This window comes from Thunnus albacares, chromosome 17 (assembly GCF_914725855.1).
Source record: "Thunnus albacares chromosome 17, fThuAlb1.1, whole genome shotgun sequence".
Classification (NCBI taxonomy): domain Eukaryota; kingdom Metazoa; phylum Chordata; class Actinopteri; order Scombriformes; family Scombridae; genus Thunnus; species Thunnus albacares.
The window spans coordinates 9626635-9646393 of NC_058122.1; the positions used below are offsets into that span (position 1 = coordinate 9626635).

The 19759-nt window shown below is 38.7% G+C and overlaps 1 protein-coding gene across 2 annotated transcripts; it reads right to left on the reverse strand.

The window, feature by feature from the left end:
* Positions 1-1079: 1079 nt before the first annotated feature.
* clcn7 (chloride channel 7) lies at positions 1080-18898 on the reverse strand. 2 transcript variants are annotated; one of them, XM_044331016.1, is made up of 25 exons: positions 18640-18898; positions 17136-17213; positions 14628-14693; positions 14108-14173; positions 13840-13972; positions 13291-13400; positions 12586-12666; positions 12424-12486; positions 11959-12042; positions 11606-11699; positions 10928-10992; positions 10655-10771; positions 10480-10534; positions 10327-10387; positions 7877-8018; positions 7093-7186; positions 6720-6892; positions 5340-5391; positions 5041-5168; positions 4345-4430; positions 4047-4179; positions 3326-3385; positions 3015-3191; positions 2843-2923; positions 1080-2747 (listed from the first exon to the last, which is right to left on the reverse strand). In XM_044331016.1, the coding sequence occupies exons 1-25, from the start codon at positions 18751-18753 to the stop codon at positions 2661-2663; spliced, it is 2400 nt and encodes a 799-aa protein (XP_044186951.1). In that variant the 5' UTR covers positions 18754-18898; the 3' UTR covers positions 1080-2660. The 2 variants fall into 2 exon arrangements, with proteins under 2 accessions (XP_044186951.1, XP_044186953.1); XM_044331018.1 differs by lacking the exon at positions 17136-17213.
* Positions 18899-19759: the final 861 nt, after the last annotated feature.

Below are 19759 nucleotides of genomic sequence, written 5' to 3' on the forward strand. Positions count from 1 at the left end.
GAGAGAGGGAGAGAGAGATGGGATTGTGCTCACATATATTTCTTTTTTTGTGCTATAGATGATTTTGGGTCCATGAAGCAAAAGCATTCTGATTAATTCATGGTTGCAAGCCTTTGCAATACTAAACCGCTTCTGCTGCTTAAAAGATAAGATAAATAATCGCAACATCATTCCTAAGCGTGTTAGAGCATCTATACCAGCAAGGTGTGTAATTCTTCATGTTGCAAATGACCTGGTGCATCCAATGATCTGTATTATCAGTGTAACATATTATTTACCATTTCCCCTGTGGGCTGCTAGTGCTAGTAAGATTACATTTTATTTCACCTGGTCATGCACATGCATGTCTGCTGCATAATTTATAAGCTTCCAGAATACAATCCGATCTACAGAGAAATATTTTTGGTGGTAAATGTGTCTGAACCAGAGACACTGTCCTGTAACTGGAATGTCACAGGTTTGATCTTACTAAATATATGACCAATCTTGTTGAAATTCTGTTAAGGAACATGTTTCTGTTCACTTTTCAACACTATATGACAAGGCAAACCTATAAAAGACTAGTGTGTAAGATTTAGTGGCATCTGGCGGTAAAATTGCAGATTGCAACCGAGTACCCCTCCCCTCCCCTCCCTTCCCCCTCTCTTTTCAAGTACGTAGGAGAACCTATGGTGGCTGCAAAAATGGTGCAACATGGCGGGCTCCATGGAGGAGGACCCACTCCCTATGTAGAGGTAACAAAAAGACATTTTTCCTTTCCGCTAGATGCCACTAAATTCTACACACTGCACCTTTAAAGCCATATTGTTGTTGTAAAATAGTTTAAAACCGTTTTATTTTTTTTATTTTTTTAAATCACTCTTAAAAAAAGTTTAAATGTCTTCCAATCAATTAGACACACAAATTATATAACAATAGATACGTTTATTTTTATTAATTCACAAAAGACTTATTCAGTGGTTATAAAATAGAGCATAATCGATACTTTAACATCTAGAAATGTACAACAAAACAAAGAGCACACAGGAAACAAAAGGTGTAAAAACAAAGTGCACAAAGAAAAGACTTAACACTGATAATTGAGGAAATGTTAGATTTACTAATTGACAAATGAAAATAATTATGAATCAGAATATTTATGTCTTGCGTGGCACCCTGACTGGGTAATGCAATGATAAATCGATTGGTTTAAATGGAGGCTACGTGGTAAACAAAGGTTTACATTCATATAGAGCTACCTGTGGGAATTTCTCAAGAAAAGGAGACTTTTGTCAGTAGTAAGTCAAAGTGCAAACATTTTTTGGTGATAAAAAAAAACATGTTCGTACCTATGAATACCAATCAATTTTTACTGACAGTAGTATAAATATAAATACGCTCGGTAAGTCAGACAGAAAGAGGAGGAAGGATCAATATCTCCATGTAATAACAGATCTGTCTGTAGCTAAAACTGCCTCACACTGCATCTTGTGGCCATGTGGGACAAGAGTCAAACAATTCTCCTTTCCTTTCTTTGAAACACACTTGTGAAAGAGTCTTCATTTATGGGATGTGATGTACATGATCCTGACCCATACTCTTAAAATCAAAACAAGTATTCAACATCAACAATAAATAACAGCATTCCTTCAGTGCAAAACTACACAAAAACAGAAAACATTAAATTGACAAACTAGACCTTAAATGGTCGGTGAAGTTGTTCATATCACTGACTTGAACACTCACTCGAAATCAGTTTTTCAAAGCAAACCAATTTAAAGATCTCATTTAGTTCAATAAGCGAGTCATGTCGTAATAACTTTAAACTAAATGCATTGCATAAAAAGCATCCACCTGAATTATTACAAGTGTGATTAGTCAATATCATAGCCGATTAATAATGTATCACCTCATCACCACATAACCAGCATCATTACTTCACTAGAGGGTACTAAACATCTATTTTAAGCAATGTTGAGGAGGATAAACAGAATTGAGAACACAACAACAGACGTAAATGTAAACAAAACAAAGAAGAAGGTTTTCCATTTTCCGGCTAACACAGATCAACTGAATCTTCTCACCTGGCTTTCCTCTCTTCTCTTATTTGCTTTCTTTTTGATTCGACCTGGTTCATAAAACATCTTTAATGAGGTCTGTGAAAGCACACGAGCACAGGGAAAAAAAGCAAACATTTCTTTCTTTTCTGCTCATTATTAAGAAAAAAGACAAAGGTGCGAAAGCCCTGTGCTAAACTACCATTTGATGTCTCAGCGCAGCGGCCGGCAAATGAACTGTGATGATAATAATAACTGTGTTGGACAAAACCACAACTCAGAATCCTTCAAAGCAAATCACTGACTTCTGGTAGTGTTTCAGACAGATTTAACAGAGTGAATGTGTGCATCAGTTGCAGTTATTTTCTTCAAGTCTTTACAACAAGAGCAGTTAGTTTGTTTACATGTGGTTTTTATGGTAATGACCCAGGCCTGTAGGTGTGTTATGTTGTTATGGTGAACATTTTGGCATCAAAAGAATGACAGTGATCTCTTGACCTTTGATGGTGTCCTTTTTGGGCTGCATAGCTGGTGGTCAACAGCTTACGAGGCATCAGGTGAACATGTCATAGTTTGTGTGTGTGTCTGTGTGTGTGAGTGTGTGTGTGTGTCTGTGTGTGCGCACTATGTCTGGGCCAGCTGAAGTTCCTCCAGTCCATGTTTGCCCAGGTGATATCTGGCCAAGTCTTTTCTGGTCACCAGTCCGACCACCTGCAGAGGGTCACGAACCGAAAATGCGATGTCAGAACAATTGTCAACAAAACACACAAAGAAAAGAACACATACAAGAAAAAACAAACTCTTACCCTGTTCTCATCGTCCACTACCACCAGGTGTCTGAGTCCCAGCGCTCTGAACAGCTTAAACACACGAGGAAGAGATGTTTCCTGCAAACCAATCAAATTCATTCATTTACACAAAACTTTGGCACAAACAAGTCTGATACAGTCCAATCAGTCCGTTGTGTGTCTGTATTACCTGTGGTACAGTGTAAGGCGTTGCGTTCATGAACTCTGTGAGATCCATCATACACTCCCTCTCATCCTGGGAGACGTGGATGCTCTGGATTGGGGGGAAGCGGGGGTAGGCGTCCCTGAAGTCCTTCAGCTGGAGCTTCCTCTGGGTCAGCCTGGACCGGGCTAATTCAACAAACACCTGCCAGGAGACAGCAGGAACTAGCAATGACTGATTCCACTTCCACAAAGATGATGATTCTGAATATATTTTCTGCCACTTTTCTGTACTAACATGCACAAAAGGCAACATTTTCCTCCCATCACTGATCTTACCTTGTGCTTGAGAAGAACAATGAGCTGAGAGCGAAGGATGAGGCCGCAGAGCTTCGCTGGCTGAATGGGAGAGAGGAACAAAAGGAGGATGTGATTACTGTTCAGTTTGGTGCGGGGTGTCGCCCTGGAATTTCTGTAATTATGTGTCGTAAGTTACTTTTTTTGTTGTACTTTTTGAATGTATTAATTTCCCAGAATGACTTTACACACCCTCCAAACAATGGGAACTTGACTGTTTCTGTTCAACTGTGGACACAATATGAGGTGGAAGTGGGTAATAACTTCCTAAAACATGTCTGCATTGCATTTTGGCCTACTATTTGATATTGTAAATGCAGCTAGTCTGTTTCTCACTGAATAAATGCTGATTGTTGGCAAAAAAAAGGCACCTTGAGAGAGGCCCTCTTTACAAAAGACCACATTTACAGCTGATATTTTAGTTTTACATCAGTGACTTTCTGTAAATTATATTCTGTATTTTTTCATGCTATTAAACTGCATTGTATCTGCACTAGAAAACATCACTTAATGTTGTCAGTATTTAAGTGTTTTACAAAAAACACTGGTAGATAAAGGCATCTGAAGAGCAGTATTGAGTATTGAGGATCCAAGCAGATATAAAAATAGGATCATTTTCTTCATTCAAGTCAGTTCACTGCTATGCCTTTATGATCTAAACTCAACTCAAATCCAGAAGAGAAACCAAACTGTGGTACAGTACCTCATCACTACCAGCAACCTGCGCGACAACAGGGAAGCCGTTGTGATTGGTAGAGGTGTTGCTGAGGACGTCCACGATTGTTCCCACCTTCTCTATCCTGTTCAAACAGGTGACTGGTGAACTCATCACTTCTCTAGAATGAGAGAGATGGGTGGGGGGGGGAAGAGAGAGTGAAAGTGAGGATAATACACTGATTACATACAGTGAACAATAAACCATCCTCCTCATGTTGTTGAATGTTTTGAATATAGTTTAAATTTCATCAAATCAGCCATCAAGAAATCAAACAGGATCTTACCTGGCAGTCAGCCAGTGGGAGGTGGCAGGAGCCTCCCAGTGCAGGAAGGGAACACTCTGCAGCTTGATGTGGATGTCATACAGACCCTGAAACCAGAAGAGACAGGTTACAGACAGCTGTGTCCCACTTCCACACAAAATACTAACTGCATACAGTATGTACCATAGACTAGTTTTTGTAGAATATTGTTTGTGCAGTTAGAATACAAGAAATGAACACACTTTACTGTTTTATAACCAGTCTAACCAGAAATGATATAATACTTGCTCATCAATCAATCAAAGTCCAACTTTGGAATGTCACTGCCAATTAAACTTCACAAAGAGAAAGCAAAAGCTACAGATTTAATAGTATGACTTTTTTCATTCCTTTCATTTGCACTTGCAGTTTACTTAAATATTTTTTGCAGCAGTAAGCAGCTGCTTTGTGCATTGTATTGAGTGACAATAATGTACATGAACAGCACACTCAAGCAATTTTCAAGTGTGAACACATACATACTCAAAATCTGCTAAGAATTAGTGTGGTGATATGGGTTTGGTGCACAGCTGTTGTGTCATCGTGGGTGCACTCCAGTAGCCTTCTGGTTAAGACACATGCTGCATGTCTGACTCCTTTCTGTGTACGATTTGGAACATCAGCAAATGGGACACAGAAGGAGGCAGGAACAGTGTGTGTCCCTGCCTCTTTACTCACCTCTACAAAGTAGTCTCCGACTATCTTAGCGGTCATCAGGACGAGCATGATGGGAAGACCGTATGTGACATTTCCTGTGGCCTCCACCATGATGACAGTCAAACTGAGAGTCATCCTCACGATGCCACCTGTGGAGACCAGGGCATTACTATACTTTTATACTGTTTTGTATTATATGCTACATTATAATGCCATCAAATGTTTTATTGAGTATTTAATATAATAGATATGAAAAGAAGACAACATCTGAGTACTGATTGGTCATAATAATATGGTACTTGGAGGTTGGGGTTACTCACCTAACTGAGCTGCAGCTCCAATCAGGGCATATTTACCAGGATCAGCCCAGATCTAACAGAACACACACACAAAGTCAAACAGTAAAGCCAAAATGTGTTGATGTGTTTAGTTCAAGAGGAAAACCTCAACTCACCAATTAACCACTTCAGATGGTTGTGTGCTTTTCTAAGCAACCAACTTCACAGAGAATATCTACAATAATATCACTTTCTCACTATTATATATTTAAAATAGTTCAAAGTCTGAGATTTATTACATTAATTTCTCAAAGAACTTAAAAAAAAACATGCAAAGCAAAGGTTAGATGTCAGACTGCGTTCAAATCTATTCATTTTTTACATAAATGATATCATAAATAATGTGATAGTGTAAATATAGTTTGGACGCTTTTTGTACTACTGGCATTGATGATGTCATCATTTTATTTTATGAAATCTTTCTTTTATGTTTCCAGGCAGGACGGTAGGAGAAACAGTCAATGTCCTCATGTTGAGTCATGCTGAGTCATGTTGAACGCTAGAGAGAATCGCCTTTTAAGAGTTCCATTATGTGTGTGTGAAAGCGTGCATATTGATTATGTTGAATTTTCTATGGTTTAGTTTATAAAAGCCAGCCTTTCAAACGGAAACATTCAGCCATGAAAGTGTGAAGGCCACTTAGCAGCTGAAACAGTGAACTGAGCTGAACACTGACCCTAAACATGAGGAAAGAACAAGAAAAAAAAAAACCCAACACGTGATATGTAACACATATCACATCCTTACACAAAGTGTAGGTCAGCCCAGAGTAGCAGAGAAATTGTGGAGGAGTTTAACAGTCAGTCAGAACATTATCACACTGTGCATGTTTGTAGTATTTTGTCATTGATTAATAATTTTGAGAAGCTGGTAGATTTCAAAGGCAATCTGCAGATTGTTTTACAGCATAAGACAGCAAGAGGGTGCTGTTGTTGAAGAACAAAGGGTCCCTTAAGCTGAAAGGAAGATGTTTAAGTGGGAAGCTGATGGAAAAACTATTATTTCCAACATGTTTCTCTTCTTCTGTAAACCCATAATGAAAAACAAAAGCACACATAGCAACATCAGTGACTAAGAGATCAGACTTAACACAAATATTGTCACTGCAAAAGGGAGCATCAGGAGTTTTGGGAAATGTGGTCTTAAGCTTGAGAAATATGGTCTATTTAAGTAATTAAAGCAAAGTTTTACATTGAATTTGGCAATAATACACTGATTGTATATTAGCTGTAACCACAAAAGACAGGACAGGCAAGTTCTAAAATTAAATTCAATCACAATATGACCTGTTTTCAATGTGGGAACTGAGAAATGAGGTGTGTCTTGTTGTCATAAAGAGTAATTGCACCCACACACACTAACCGAGCCATTGGAAGTGATGGAGGCCAACAGTATTCCACACAATCTCCCCCAGGCTGCTCCAATCAGCAGAGATGGGATGAAGACTCCAGCAGACACCGCCAGGCCGTAGGTCCAACAAGCCAGGAAAAAATAAGTCAGGGTGAACAATCCCAGGGTCAGAGGATTGTAGGTTCCTTTGAGACAGAAAGGAATGACAGGTGACATAAGAGAATGATATTAACTTTATTCATTACAATCACGCTTCCCTCTACATATATATTCTCCCTCTATAAAAAATAAACGAGGAAAAAATGTCCAGTGTACTTGTTTGTACATATTAGAGGTGTAACTGTATTTATTATTCTACAAAGCTTGTTCTCACACACAGCTTTACCTGGCTGGTTGTGGAAGAGACTACGGACGCTTCTCTCAGGAGTGTTGAAGAAGGCTGTTGCCATGGAGTTATACTCCCCATCTGCACAGAACAGCTATAGAGAAAGACAGAGAAAATGATAAGAATGACACAACAAGAGAAAGAGACACAAAGAGCTTTTCTCCAACTGTGTTCTTGTGTCCTTGGTGAAGCTTTCATGTGCCATCTAGCAGTTAATATAGGATCCCAAAACCTGGAACATGAGGGCCGAGACGTATTGCCAACCAAGAATGTATATACTATCTTGGTGGATCAGTGGTCTAAGGTGCATATAAAATGTAAACGTGATGGTCCTTTATCATGTCACTCCCATTCCTCTCTCCCAATGTTTCCTGTTCCTCTTGAATTTGATCTAACATAAATAACAAAATATCTTGAATAACCAACCAATCAATGTGTAGTATATATTATTACTGGACAATTAAAACAATTGTCCAGTTTTATCTCATGCTTCATAGTTCCTTTAGTAATGCTGTCTTCATGATGCTGGTAAAGCTTAACGATGTGTAACTGTATGGTGTAGCAAAAAGTCTCATCTGAATCTGCACGTGTCAGTCTAATTTGCTGAATCATGCAAGTATTTCACAATATTCTTTTTTAAATATATGCTTGTCTAGATAACAAAAGATGAAAGTTGTAAACTCTCCTTTCTTGAATTTCATAATCAGCTGAACCAAGAAAAGCTGGCAAGAGAATGTTTTCAGACTGCTGACAAAGGTGGCACATGTCGGAGGTGCTTGTGTACCTGCAGTGGGTACTCCTCAGTGTGCTCTGGCCCCAGAGGCTGACAGTCATTGGAGAAGTAGATCATGGTGAAAGACACTGTTGCCGTCACTGCAGCAACCAACATGGCCTCCATTACTTGCAAACAAGGGCGATGGACGTATCTGATACACACACACACACATAAACGAGATGGCATTAAAGTTCAAAGTTTTTAAATCCTACACATGACGGTCTTAAATCAACCAGAAACGTCCAACATATTGATGTATTATCTATAATGTGGACTTTCCAAAGTGACGAGGCAACTTGTTTATCAAAACAGCTGAGTGGAAAACAAAACTTATGTGCCAAATCTGCCTTCTTCCCTGAGGAGATGTGGCTCTATAATCCAATTATTGTTATGAAACGTGACACAAATACAAACTTTTGCCTCATGCTCACTCACTGTGTCGGATAACAAGAGGAGTATTCTTAGAGGCAGGACAGCCCAGACAGGCATGAATATAATGAACTGTATGTATCCATATTAATGCTATTCACAGAGTCAACAAGGTTGTTTTACATCTTTAAGAGTCTGTGGGTCGCTACTTTGATGTACCTCATCATACCATTACTCCTAAAGCTTAAGGTTTTATGTCTTGTGGGTTTATTTCTCCATAATCATACCATAAACAGAAGAACAGAAGAACACTTAGATATGCATTTTGACTGATATTTTCCACTGTCATACATTTTCAAGAACCAAACTGTGTGGGTAATCTTCTTTCCATATCCAAGTGCACCCAATAGTTTATTTCTAATGTATATCTCCCTAATTCATCATGTACAGTACAACACAATTTGCACCGTCATGGTTCAACAATAAGACTTGCTCGATTGCACGGGCCAAGTAAAATGTCACGTCGGGCTAATAAATCTAGCAACTCACTTTGCCGATCAGGCAAGTGAGTGGTTATAAAAAAAAAGAAGAAAAAAGTTTCATCTTTTCTTTTTCAATTATCATTGTATCAAAAGTTATGTTCTTGTTCTCTGGCACACAGCATAGCCCCCCCTCCCCTTGCACGCATCGAAGAATATTGACGCGCTGTTGGCCAATCGAGAACTGAGTAGGCTAGTAGTCTGATGCGTGAAACAAACATCCCTCAAGATTATGTGAGCACTATCAAATAAAGGAATCAGTGGAGCATGTAATCTTTCACTGCCATAAATACTCTCGAGAACGAGAAACATTAAAGAGGGAAATCAAGAAACTTGAAGTGGAAGAAATAAGTCTAAAACATGTATTTGCCCTCGGGTTAAGGAGTCTACTCCATTTTTTTTAAAAGAAACTGGGCTGATCAAAAGAATTTAGTGTTCAGTGAAATATAGAGGATGGGTCGTACCATCTTCAATATGCAGGAATGTTTGTTGCTTCACATCTATGACACTCTGTGTCCTTGTTCTGTTTCATTTACTTAAATAAAGATTAAACATGACAATTAACTTCAGTCTTTGTTGTTATTTGATAACCGCTAATGAATAAAACAACTTTTATAGGGGCAAGTAAAAATTGATTCAGCCAAGTAGATTTCTGACCCACTTGCGCGACCAGGCAAGACAAAAAAAAAAAAAAAAAAAAATCAATGTTGAACCCTGACTGTGGTTGTTTACATGCAATAGTACGTGCATTTTTTTAAATGAAATATTTATCCAAGCTTATGGTAACACTATGTCCTCTCCATACAGAAGAACTGGCACTATCAACTGATTTAATGACTCACACATGATGTCAATGGGTATGTAGATTTAAAGATAGCTGCAAAGCCACCATTGTAATTTCATGTTGTGCATAACAACCTCAAATTTGCTTAAACCAAACTCCAAACATTTCCAAACTGTTCCAGAAAGATGCAACATTTTTATTTCACTTTTTTTCATTTACAGTCAAAAACCAAAAGTTGCAATAATAATTATCATCAATTATTATAACAAACATCTAATGCTGTTTATAATTCTCCATATTAGTCAGATTGTAATTGCATTTGCAGATATTTGAACCATAAACTACTGACTTTATGTTCTTCTCATGCTCTCATCATGATATATGTGCATATACTGTATATATGAATCGTCGAGCACCAGACAAGGAAGTAGGAATCCACTGGTGTCTTAGCAGAAGTCTCCTCCCATATCAGTAAAGCTTGCTGTGATTGTTCCTGTTCTTACGCTGTGAAACACATCAATCACAAGGAGCTGATATTCTGAGAAGCTGCTTTAAGAGTGCACTTGGAAATTTCCTAATCTTGCACCCCACCCTGTTTTTGACAAGCAGCAGCAAATCCTTCATGCTATCATGTGTTGTTTTTTTTGGCACACTGGACTAACAAAGCAGTTCTTCATATGTCACCTGACGCTTTGTTGAATTTTAGGCCATGTTGACGACAGTTTTATTTGTACTTGTAGGCTTTCGTTCCCTTTTGAAAACCTTACCTGATCCTGAAGATGGTCAGCCAGTAGTTGAGAACGTTGAACAGAGCTCCCAGCAATCCACCTGCAGAGGAGAGTTATGATTATGAAATTCTGGCAAATTAATTATTTGTGGCCTCCACACAAGAATACTAGAGACAACGAAGATGTGTTTACCTATAGCTCCCATAGCGATGAACAAGGGAATCTCATAGAGGTTATAGGCCACACGCTGAGAATGAAAGAAATTACAGGTCATGTTTTACATTCAACAACAAATAACATAAAGCTGGGAAAATACACAATATACAGTAAGTATATAATGTATTAAAGTGTGTATAAAGTTTCTCACTTCATTCTCAAAGCGTCCGAAGTTGATGAGACCTGGGTTGGAAAGGTCACCTGGATTGTTGTGATAGATACTCAGGAAGAAGTTCAGAGTGAAGGTAGAGATCATGGAAGCAAAGAACTGAAGATGGGAAGGAAAGAGGAAGACAGAGATGATGAGAAAGTGAACGGGAAGAAGTGAGACACACTTCTCCTTTCACTTTAATTTCCAATACTTAATCCAATATCATTAATCACAGCTTTATAGTGAGTTTAAAAACAGGACCATGTGACTTACTATCCTCCATGTCAACATCTGGTTCCAGAAAGAAGCTCCTTCCTCCAGAGAGAACAGAACGCCGCCTGTTGACCAAAGGAACAAAAACACAGTCAGAAAACAAACACACCAACAAAAGGCTGTGGTGAGACATTGTTGTGCAGTGGAAGCTGAATGTTTACTGGGTTCATATGAGTTAACTGCGACCACATCTTTTTACACGATTCCAACAGATTGAGACACGGTTTGTGAAGTATTTCCACACTAATGGTGATAATGTCTGCGGGAAAATAGCCTCCATATGTACAAGGCACGTTTTTTGCCACAAAAAGCAGGATCTTGAGCAGTATCAGATTAGTGGAGGAAGTCTGTTTCTCTCTTAAATTTTAGCTTTAAATTCTCACACACTTCTCATCTTGTATCGCTGTCATCATCAATCATCACAATGAACCCGCTGTCTGCCAGCACACAGCCTGTACTTGTTCACCAATCACTGCTCAACAGATGTTGATGGGAAATCTTATTCTCACTCTTTGGAAAACAAGTGGTTTCCTCGCAGCTTTCTTTTTCTCTAGGTTGGGCATGCAGCCATGCTGTTGAGCTATTGGCTTTATAGCAGTGTTACTTCCCACACTGCTAAGGCAGATTAATAACAAAGCACGCGTTTATACTGCTCTTTGATGAGGTTGCGGTTTTTACCGACTGGTGCTCCAAAAGCAGCTGAAACTCCGGCAGCAGCTCCAGCAGAAACAAAGTCTCTTTTTTCTGTGTCTCTCCGGAAGTATTCAAAGATCTACAAACACACACACACACACTTATTGTTAGAAGTCCTTCTACTCGCTAGCACACTCTAATCACATTTTAAAAACATATGAATAGCACACAATCATGCTTGACCAATGAACTTTAATAAATCACAAATAAGGAAATGTAAAATTCCCCAAATTGCATAAAGCATCTTTAGTAAAACAAGCGTCTCCTGTTTGTAACAAAGTCACTGCAATTAAAAAGGACCATTTCACACTGTATAGGAACTCACTACACACACTGACCTTGAAGTCTCTCTTTAAAGAGGTGCTCCTGCCCTGGGAGACTCCCGCAGCTACAACTGCACCAGAGTGAATCATGGGACCTTCCTGAGGAATTGTGGGTAAACAAAAGGACAGGTATGACAGAGAATTCTTGGCTTGTCTTAAGACAGCAACAACTTGCAATTATATATTTAATCAATCCTATGACTAGAGTGCATATGATATTGTGAAACACGTTATAATTTATACTTTATAATGCAGTGGCTGAACAAAGTGAAGTGTTACTGCAGCCCAGTGCCAGTGTTAGTGCTCTCATGATATGAATCTAGCCTCGCTCATGCACAGGAACAGTGAGGAGAGATGCTTATTACAAGTGAAACACGTCACTTTACCCCTGATCTGAATGATCCTGATCTGACAAAGCGGATCTAAGTTATGCGTATTATATTTTCACTGATGAAAGTTTTGAGGGTTTACAATGCCTACCTTTCCGACAGCAAGACCACCAACCACTGAACAGATAACACCAAACACTTTCACCAGCAGTGTCTGAGGAAGACAAACACAAAAAATGTAAAGAAATAAAGTTCCGTCCTGCTCAAAAACAGAAATTCATGTTATGCTACTGATGTGTTAGTGTGTCTGTACCTTGAGTCGTACCACCCGGGGTATCTTGACTCCGTTCAGGTAACACTTTATCTGAGGGATACCACTTCCTGCTGCGATGGGCTGTATGAGAGGGAGGAAGAGGAAATGAAGGTTAAGAGGGTGAGGGTGAAGTGTGTGAGGAACTGAGAAAGAGAGAGTTACATCATAGAGAAAAGAGTAATATTTGAGAATGTGACTGGATATGATAAGAGAACAAACAGGGTGCAGCTGTTCATTGTTGGCTGTTTTTCCATCATCCAGTGGTTATCTCGTGAAATGGCATTAAAAGCTAAAAGGGTTAGGCAGGAAGGAAATGTTATGTTGAACTTCAGTAGCACTTGATCGCCAACTAATAAACTGTTGCTGACCAGAGTGGCAGGAATAGGGAAACAAGCTCATCTATACAAATTTTCCCAAAATTATCCACTGTTGGAGTCAAACTTGTGCAAACATGCTATTGCCCAATAAGTTTTCACTTCCACATCAGTTTGAATGGCTTTCACTTCTCGTAACTGACTTCAAAGCTTCTATGGCAAACCTCTTAAAAATCAATTCTCACACACACTCGAGGAATGAAACATGTTAAAAAAAAAGAGAGGAAGAAAACGCTCATACTAAAAACAGAAATAAAGATAAGAATTGTTTCCAAATGAGGAGTCATTATAATTTACCAAAAGGTCACATATGTTCCTCTCCCAGTCTTACCTCAAAAAACGCAACTATAATGGCCCCCAACATGACAAAGACGGAGTTGAGGACAGCCCAGAGGATGAGAGAGATAGAAAGGCCGCCCACCTCTGTGAACTTCTCTATGTCTGTAAGGGGTCAGAGGTCAAGGAAAGGTCTGGTGGTCCTGAGGGTGTGATGATAGTTTTGACTGGGAAGATACATAACCATCAACTCTTATTATAACAACATATATAATAAACTTGCTAGCTGTTACTGCAGATAATAAAAAGATACCAGGTAAAATAAAGATTTATAATTTAGTACACTCTTAAAATACTAGAATACTGCCCAAGTATGACATTTCTGTACAGTGGAGGATGAATTAAGCAAACTAATGTTCCTTAACAGAAATATGAAGACTTTTAGTTGATGTCATGCAAAAAGGGAGAATGTAGCGCAGTAAAAACCGGAGAAAGGCAATATATTCTCAAAAGCTAATAAATCTGTATCCTCAATCATTGCACTGCCTCGCTGTGCTATCTCTGTGCAGTTTAAGTTTGTATCTTGTACAAAATGTCAGGATACTCTCTTTGACCACTTGGTATTTGATCCCAGCCAGCTCCTCCACCACTATGTCTATCATGCAGGCGATGAGGCCCGTCAGAAAGCCGATTAGACCGCAGACCACCCAACGACTGATCTCCAGACAGCGGAAACCCTAAAGATACACAACGAGACAGGGAAGGACAGGAGGACAGGAGATACAGGAGAAGTGGTGAGAGAAAATACATGAACATATACACAGTAACATATTAAGGCAGGTGGTTAAACACTATGTTCAGGTCCCACTCACCATGTAACTCATCCTCCTCTCCTCCTCCAGAAACAGCTGGTTCTCAATGTTATCATAGTCCAGACTCTGGAATAAAACACACAATGAAAGAAAATAAATCAGTGAAATGAAGATAAAATCTGGTCTGAGGCAACTTCACAGATAATTATGTTAACTCCTATTCTTCTATGCTTCATGATAGACACAAATGTTGTACTGAAATGTCAAAGCCAACTGTCTTACATATACTTCATTGGAACAATGTCAGCAGCTTCATAGCAAACCCAAAATATGTTAATACAAAGCTGGTTTTATCAGCTGTAGCCAGATTTTCAGTCTGTTTAAGAAGATTATTGACCTTTTTGTTGCCCCAACATGTGCCATGTTACTGACTCATTTTACTGTTCTGGTAAAATTTGGTCTTTTTGGGTGCTACCATTATATGTTATTTGGAAATGTTCAAATTCTACACATAGAAGACATTAAAAACAATGTCATTCAATGTAATCCAGGATTCTGTTTGGCGAGTGGGCCGTTTTACCTCATATTTAAGTGACAGCAGCTTCTCATTATGAGGGATCTCTTTAGGTCGGCCCCTAAGAGAGTCCTGCATGGAAAAACACAGAGACGACAGCGGTCACCACACCAACACTGACCTTTGACCTGGTGAATGATGTGAGGGACGGCGAGGAGTTGTGAACTATGTTACTACAAAGGAATCAAACATTTAAAATAGGACAGAGTAAATCACAAACATCTGGAAAAAAAATGAGAGAGTCGTCTTTTACACTCCAGGCGGCAGTTCGTAGGATTTTTGAAAAATCAAAGAAGATCACTTAAAAAGAAAAAGAGGATAGATTTTACTAACTCACACATTGGAGCATTAATGATGAGGCAAATGGAAGTGACTGTGAAGAAAACACGCACCAGTGTTTCCTTCAAAAACAGTATAAAAATAGAATTTAGGTCTTGTGAGGTCAAAACGAAACGAAAACAAAAAGGAATTCTTGTAGGTATTTTGTTGATTTTCAGAGTGCTGAAGGAAACACTGTTGCAAATGAGTCCATCCTGACATACATGCACACAAGCCAGCTACAGGCAAATAATCAAAAGTACTACATTTCACATTCACATGCAATGTTAGGCAGGCTTGTGTCACACAGCTGCAGCCCATGTGTACAGCCATACAATCACCAGCAACAGAGTAAAATAACTGACATTTACATAGATAGAACAAAACACTCTGGAAATGAACCTTTGTTTAAGGCAAACATCAAGAAAAACCACATGCATCGCATCACATTCCCATCAGCCAGTGAAAACAGAACTGAATCTGATGGTTTCTGTCATGGAGGAAAACAGATGTGATGTCCTATCAAGCTACGTGATGAAATAGCTTCAAGCATCAGTCATACGGCCCTGTGCTGGGATGTCACCACTGACTGCAGCACGAAGCAGAGACTTTTGCTTATTTTCTTGGGTTCAAGAGTGCGTCTCAAATGCTGACTTGTTGTGATTTGTTTGGCATTTCTGAGAGTTTTTCTATTGTCTGACTGATACTGTAACTGTGCTAAGAGTATAGAAATAAACCTAATTAAACTGGACTCTGGTGTTAGCAAATTCAAACGTGTTAACACTTTTTGGGCTTCGTATTTACAGCACAACTATTCTGTGAACTGGACGGTTTTGTGAAAGTCCTGAACTTTATCTTAATCAGTTAAGATTCCTTAAGTTTCTGAAAATACCAAATGATTGAGTGGTCAGGGTTGAGCACGCTATTAAACTCATGGCCTGCATCAACCCATCATTTGCAACGCATTATGGTGGAAACCATCAGACAGTTTCCAAACACGTGCCTTTCATGCTCACGGGTTGAGTCAACTGTCGCTGGGCTGCTTAGGCCTTTTAGCAGGTCATTCCTGTGTCAGCTTTCCCACAATAGACTTCAGCCGTATTCAGCAGGAAGTAGCTGAGTTAAATTTAAATACAAAAAAAGTTATGTTTACATTTGGTGTTATAGACCAGACCTGCACATATAGGGGGAGGGGGGGGGGGGGGGTAGAAAACCTCAGATCCTGTTGATGCAATTCGATGTGTGTTTAGCTGGGAATTTTGATGAAGTCTGAAGTTTGCATGCATTAATTTCGTGTTAAACAAACCTTTGTTTTATAGACATATCTAGTAATTATTTTGCTACCTTGCCTGAATGTTCACGATGCCTTAATAAATTAAGGTTGATTGGTCAGCGTCAAGTGGATCAATGACATGACACAGTGGCCAGACACTGCTTATCCAGACACCTACACATTTCTTTTTTTAAGTTTAGTACAAAGTCTTAACTAGTAAAGACAAGTCATGTTGCTTTATAAGTTATAAAAAGAGTCACATTACTAGTTATGAAGTGTTTCCCACACACATACACATGGGAAGACACTGGGTCCCATAACTTCCCCTCCTTATCTTTTAGCTTGAAGCCATAAAGCTTTTGGATCCCTTTCAGGGATCTGGATTTGCGTGTTTATTTGTTTTACAACCTGCTACACAACAGCTTTTTGGCATTTTCCTGTTTCTCCCATTAAGTGAAAGATTCTTTCCCCCAAAAGGGGTTGCGGCCTTGGCCCTTGATGATGTGATGCTGGTTTGGTCTATTTAAAATATTGTAAAACATATTAAATATATTTCCTTCCTCATAAAACATTTGCAAAGCTGATTATTTGCATATTTGAAATCCTGCATTGTTTACATCCATATTTTCTTGCTGTCAGTCTTCCTTTTACTTGCCTTCATTGGCACATTATTGCCACCAACTCCTGAATCTGAATCACAGCTATAAATGCCCCCGACATCGCGCTTAATATTGTGCTGCAAAAAAGATATTAGCAGATAACTTCTCATTGATTTGGTTGTGGGTAGATATGGGTTTATTATTAAACATTTCAGCAGTCTGTAAGTGCTTCTAAGGGTTCTCGATGGAGTGATGGCTTGATTGATAGGAGTGACAGACAAAGAAAGAGACAGAGTACGGTGACGTTTCGAGCTCGGACTTTACCTCGTCTGACGTTATCTCCTCCTCCAAATCCACCGTGCTGAGTCTGCCTATCTGAAATATACTGCCTCCTCCAGACAGCTACAGACATCACAGACAGCAACAGAAATATATATGGCTATGTGGAGCTATTTGCAGGCTGTTGTGTTAACATCACACATATCCTGGTATCCAGCTAATAGTAAAGGGGTCCCACAAGTGTAAGAAACTAATACTAAGTGTGATACAGTGTCAGATGGACGTGACACTCTTCTGTTGGAAGTAAAAGTACGTGTTTAGAAGTCTATTTTAGTGAAAATCAAAAGCAGCTACATCAAAATTTATTCAGAGTAAAAGTAACTGTGAGAATGCTGTTGGATGTAATCTTTGTGACTTTAAAACTCTGAGATGACAGAGTTCAAAAGTAATTTTTGTAAGTGGGAAAAATGGAAATTATGATATAAAAATCACCTATAAAGTAACAACAGATTACTCTTCCCTTCTTTACCTTTGAAATGATAAAATACTGGGACTGAAGTTCTTTTTTTCTGATGCTTATTCTATAATTGATGTGATTTCAGCTGTTGTTGCAGTGTCTTAAAAACACTTTAAGTACAAGCTACTCATTATCATCAACAAGAGAAGGGCAAGTAGTTTACTTCCACCTTTGGTCCTGATGGTGTAGGAAGTAACTTCAACAGTCACTAAATTGTAGTGACTATATTAAAAGGAAAAAGGAAGCTGGATTTTCCAGTGTGTTTCAAAATTATCTGAACCGCTGACTTCATTCAGTCTAAGGATAGCAGGTCTAGAAGCTCATAACATTATCAGAGCTCAGTGTTCACTTATAATACCATTATGCCCTCTAACATACCGACAACAACCTTGCACATAATTGAAAATGTATCCATAACAGCCACAGATTACCTGTAAATCTATGTAACCTGATCTGATTATTTCTGAAGTACGTCAAGTTTTTTTGTTTTTTCCCAAAAGGAAAACGTTTACGATGACATAAAGTTACAGTATGACCTTTGTCATCACCACTCTTTTACAAGTTATGACTACGATCAGGTTAAGTAGTTTATAATGATGGACGTGTCCGTAATATGGTAGTATAAGGTCACCATCAGTCTGCCTTTTCCAATTTCAGTAATCCCAGTAACAAGCTATGGGATGGACTAGTTCTTTTAAAACCCTCTATAATCTGATTATTTTTCTAGATAACTGACTTTAATTACGTGCATCATGCAAGTCATTTAATTAGCACTAATTCAATTATTCATCCAGTAACAAAGCTTGTTGTTGCATGTGTTGCCCAGTTGCAAACATGCCATAACACATGAAAAAAAAGAACGCTGTGTAGACGGCGATACAATAAAGTTCGTAACAAGCATTCACGGCCCATGCAGCATTTAAAAACATGACCTAACTTAACCTTTAATAAAACATGACACAGCATATTCATCTTATATTGCTGTAAGAGTTAACAGCTGTCAGGGTAAGTTAGCCACCGTGCTAGCTTTACCTGTCTGGAGAGTTTGGGCTGCTCGGAGCCGTTGAGCAGCGGTGTCCCCTCTCCGGCAGCCCCGGACTCGTCGGCTCGGCTAGACCACGACACTTTCTTCGTGATGTTGGCCATAGTCGCCTCCGGTAGCTCGCCACTCTCACCGTCGCCAAATTACTTCATTAATTGCAACTGTTGCTAGCTAACTATTGTTATTCTTCCCCGGAGCTCCCCATGACCATTCGTGTAACTCGTGACGCTTTGTAAGGCTCGCGTGAAGGGCCAAAAATATCTGTCTGGCGCGTTGGATGCTGGGATTTGTAGTTTCCTGTTTCCTAGTTATCTTGTGCGAACAAGATAAATTACTATAAATTGACACAATGTGTGTGAAACATTTAAGCCTTTATTAATTATTCATAATCATTTATAAGGTCAGGACTAATGACTAATCAGTGAATGTGACTATCAAGCAATTATTTACTATTTACAGCCCCCAAGAACTCATTACTAAATCTTCATTTGAGTGAAACTGGAAGACTAAAAGGCAAAATAGCACATTGAATGTTTCAGAAGCATAAAGTCTGTTATAGCACCACTTTAGTATTACCACAACAACAGTTATAAAACAGTTTTTTACCAGAGATTTTTGAACAGGCTGCAAAATACTGAGACACTAGATAGGCTTTGTGTATGTCAGCAAATGACCAAATAGACCATCAGGAAGTTTAGAGGCAAGCCAGACAGACCACAGGTCTGTCATCAGGTGACTTAATAAGTCAATAAAATCATTACAGCCTGCAGTTATAAATGATTATAAGTCATTAATAAATAGTTAGTGGTTCATATGTTCTGAGTCATCATTTCTGCAGTTATACCTAATAAGTCATTAATGAAAATAATTAAAGTCTGAAGTTATAAATTATTATAAGTCATTAATAAATAGTGTTTCACATGTTCTGAGTCATCAGGTCTGCAGTTATACTTAATAAGTCATTAATGAAAATAATAAATTTCTGCAGTTACAGATGTTAATAAATTGTTAATGAATGGATTTTCATTTGGATGCCCTGCAGCCCTTTTTTCTTCCTTTATGTGCAATAGCAGCAAAGATTTCATTGTATGATATTAAGAGGTGAAAAAG

Coding starts and splice junctions, on each gene's coding strand:
- clcn7 (XM_044331016.1), bottom strand. CDS start 18,753: ATGGCCAACATCACGAAGAAAGTGTCGTGGTCTAGCCGAGCCGACGAG. Junction 14,174..14,627: donor TGCTGTCACTTAAATATGAG/GTAAAACGGCCC, acceptor GTTTTATTCCAG/AGTCTGGACTATGATAACAT. Junction 6,893..7,092: donor TCTCTTCCACAACCAGCCAG/GTAAAGCTGTGT, acceptor TCTGTCTCAAAG/GAACCTACAATCCTCTGACC.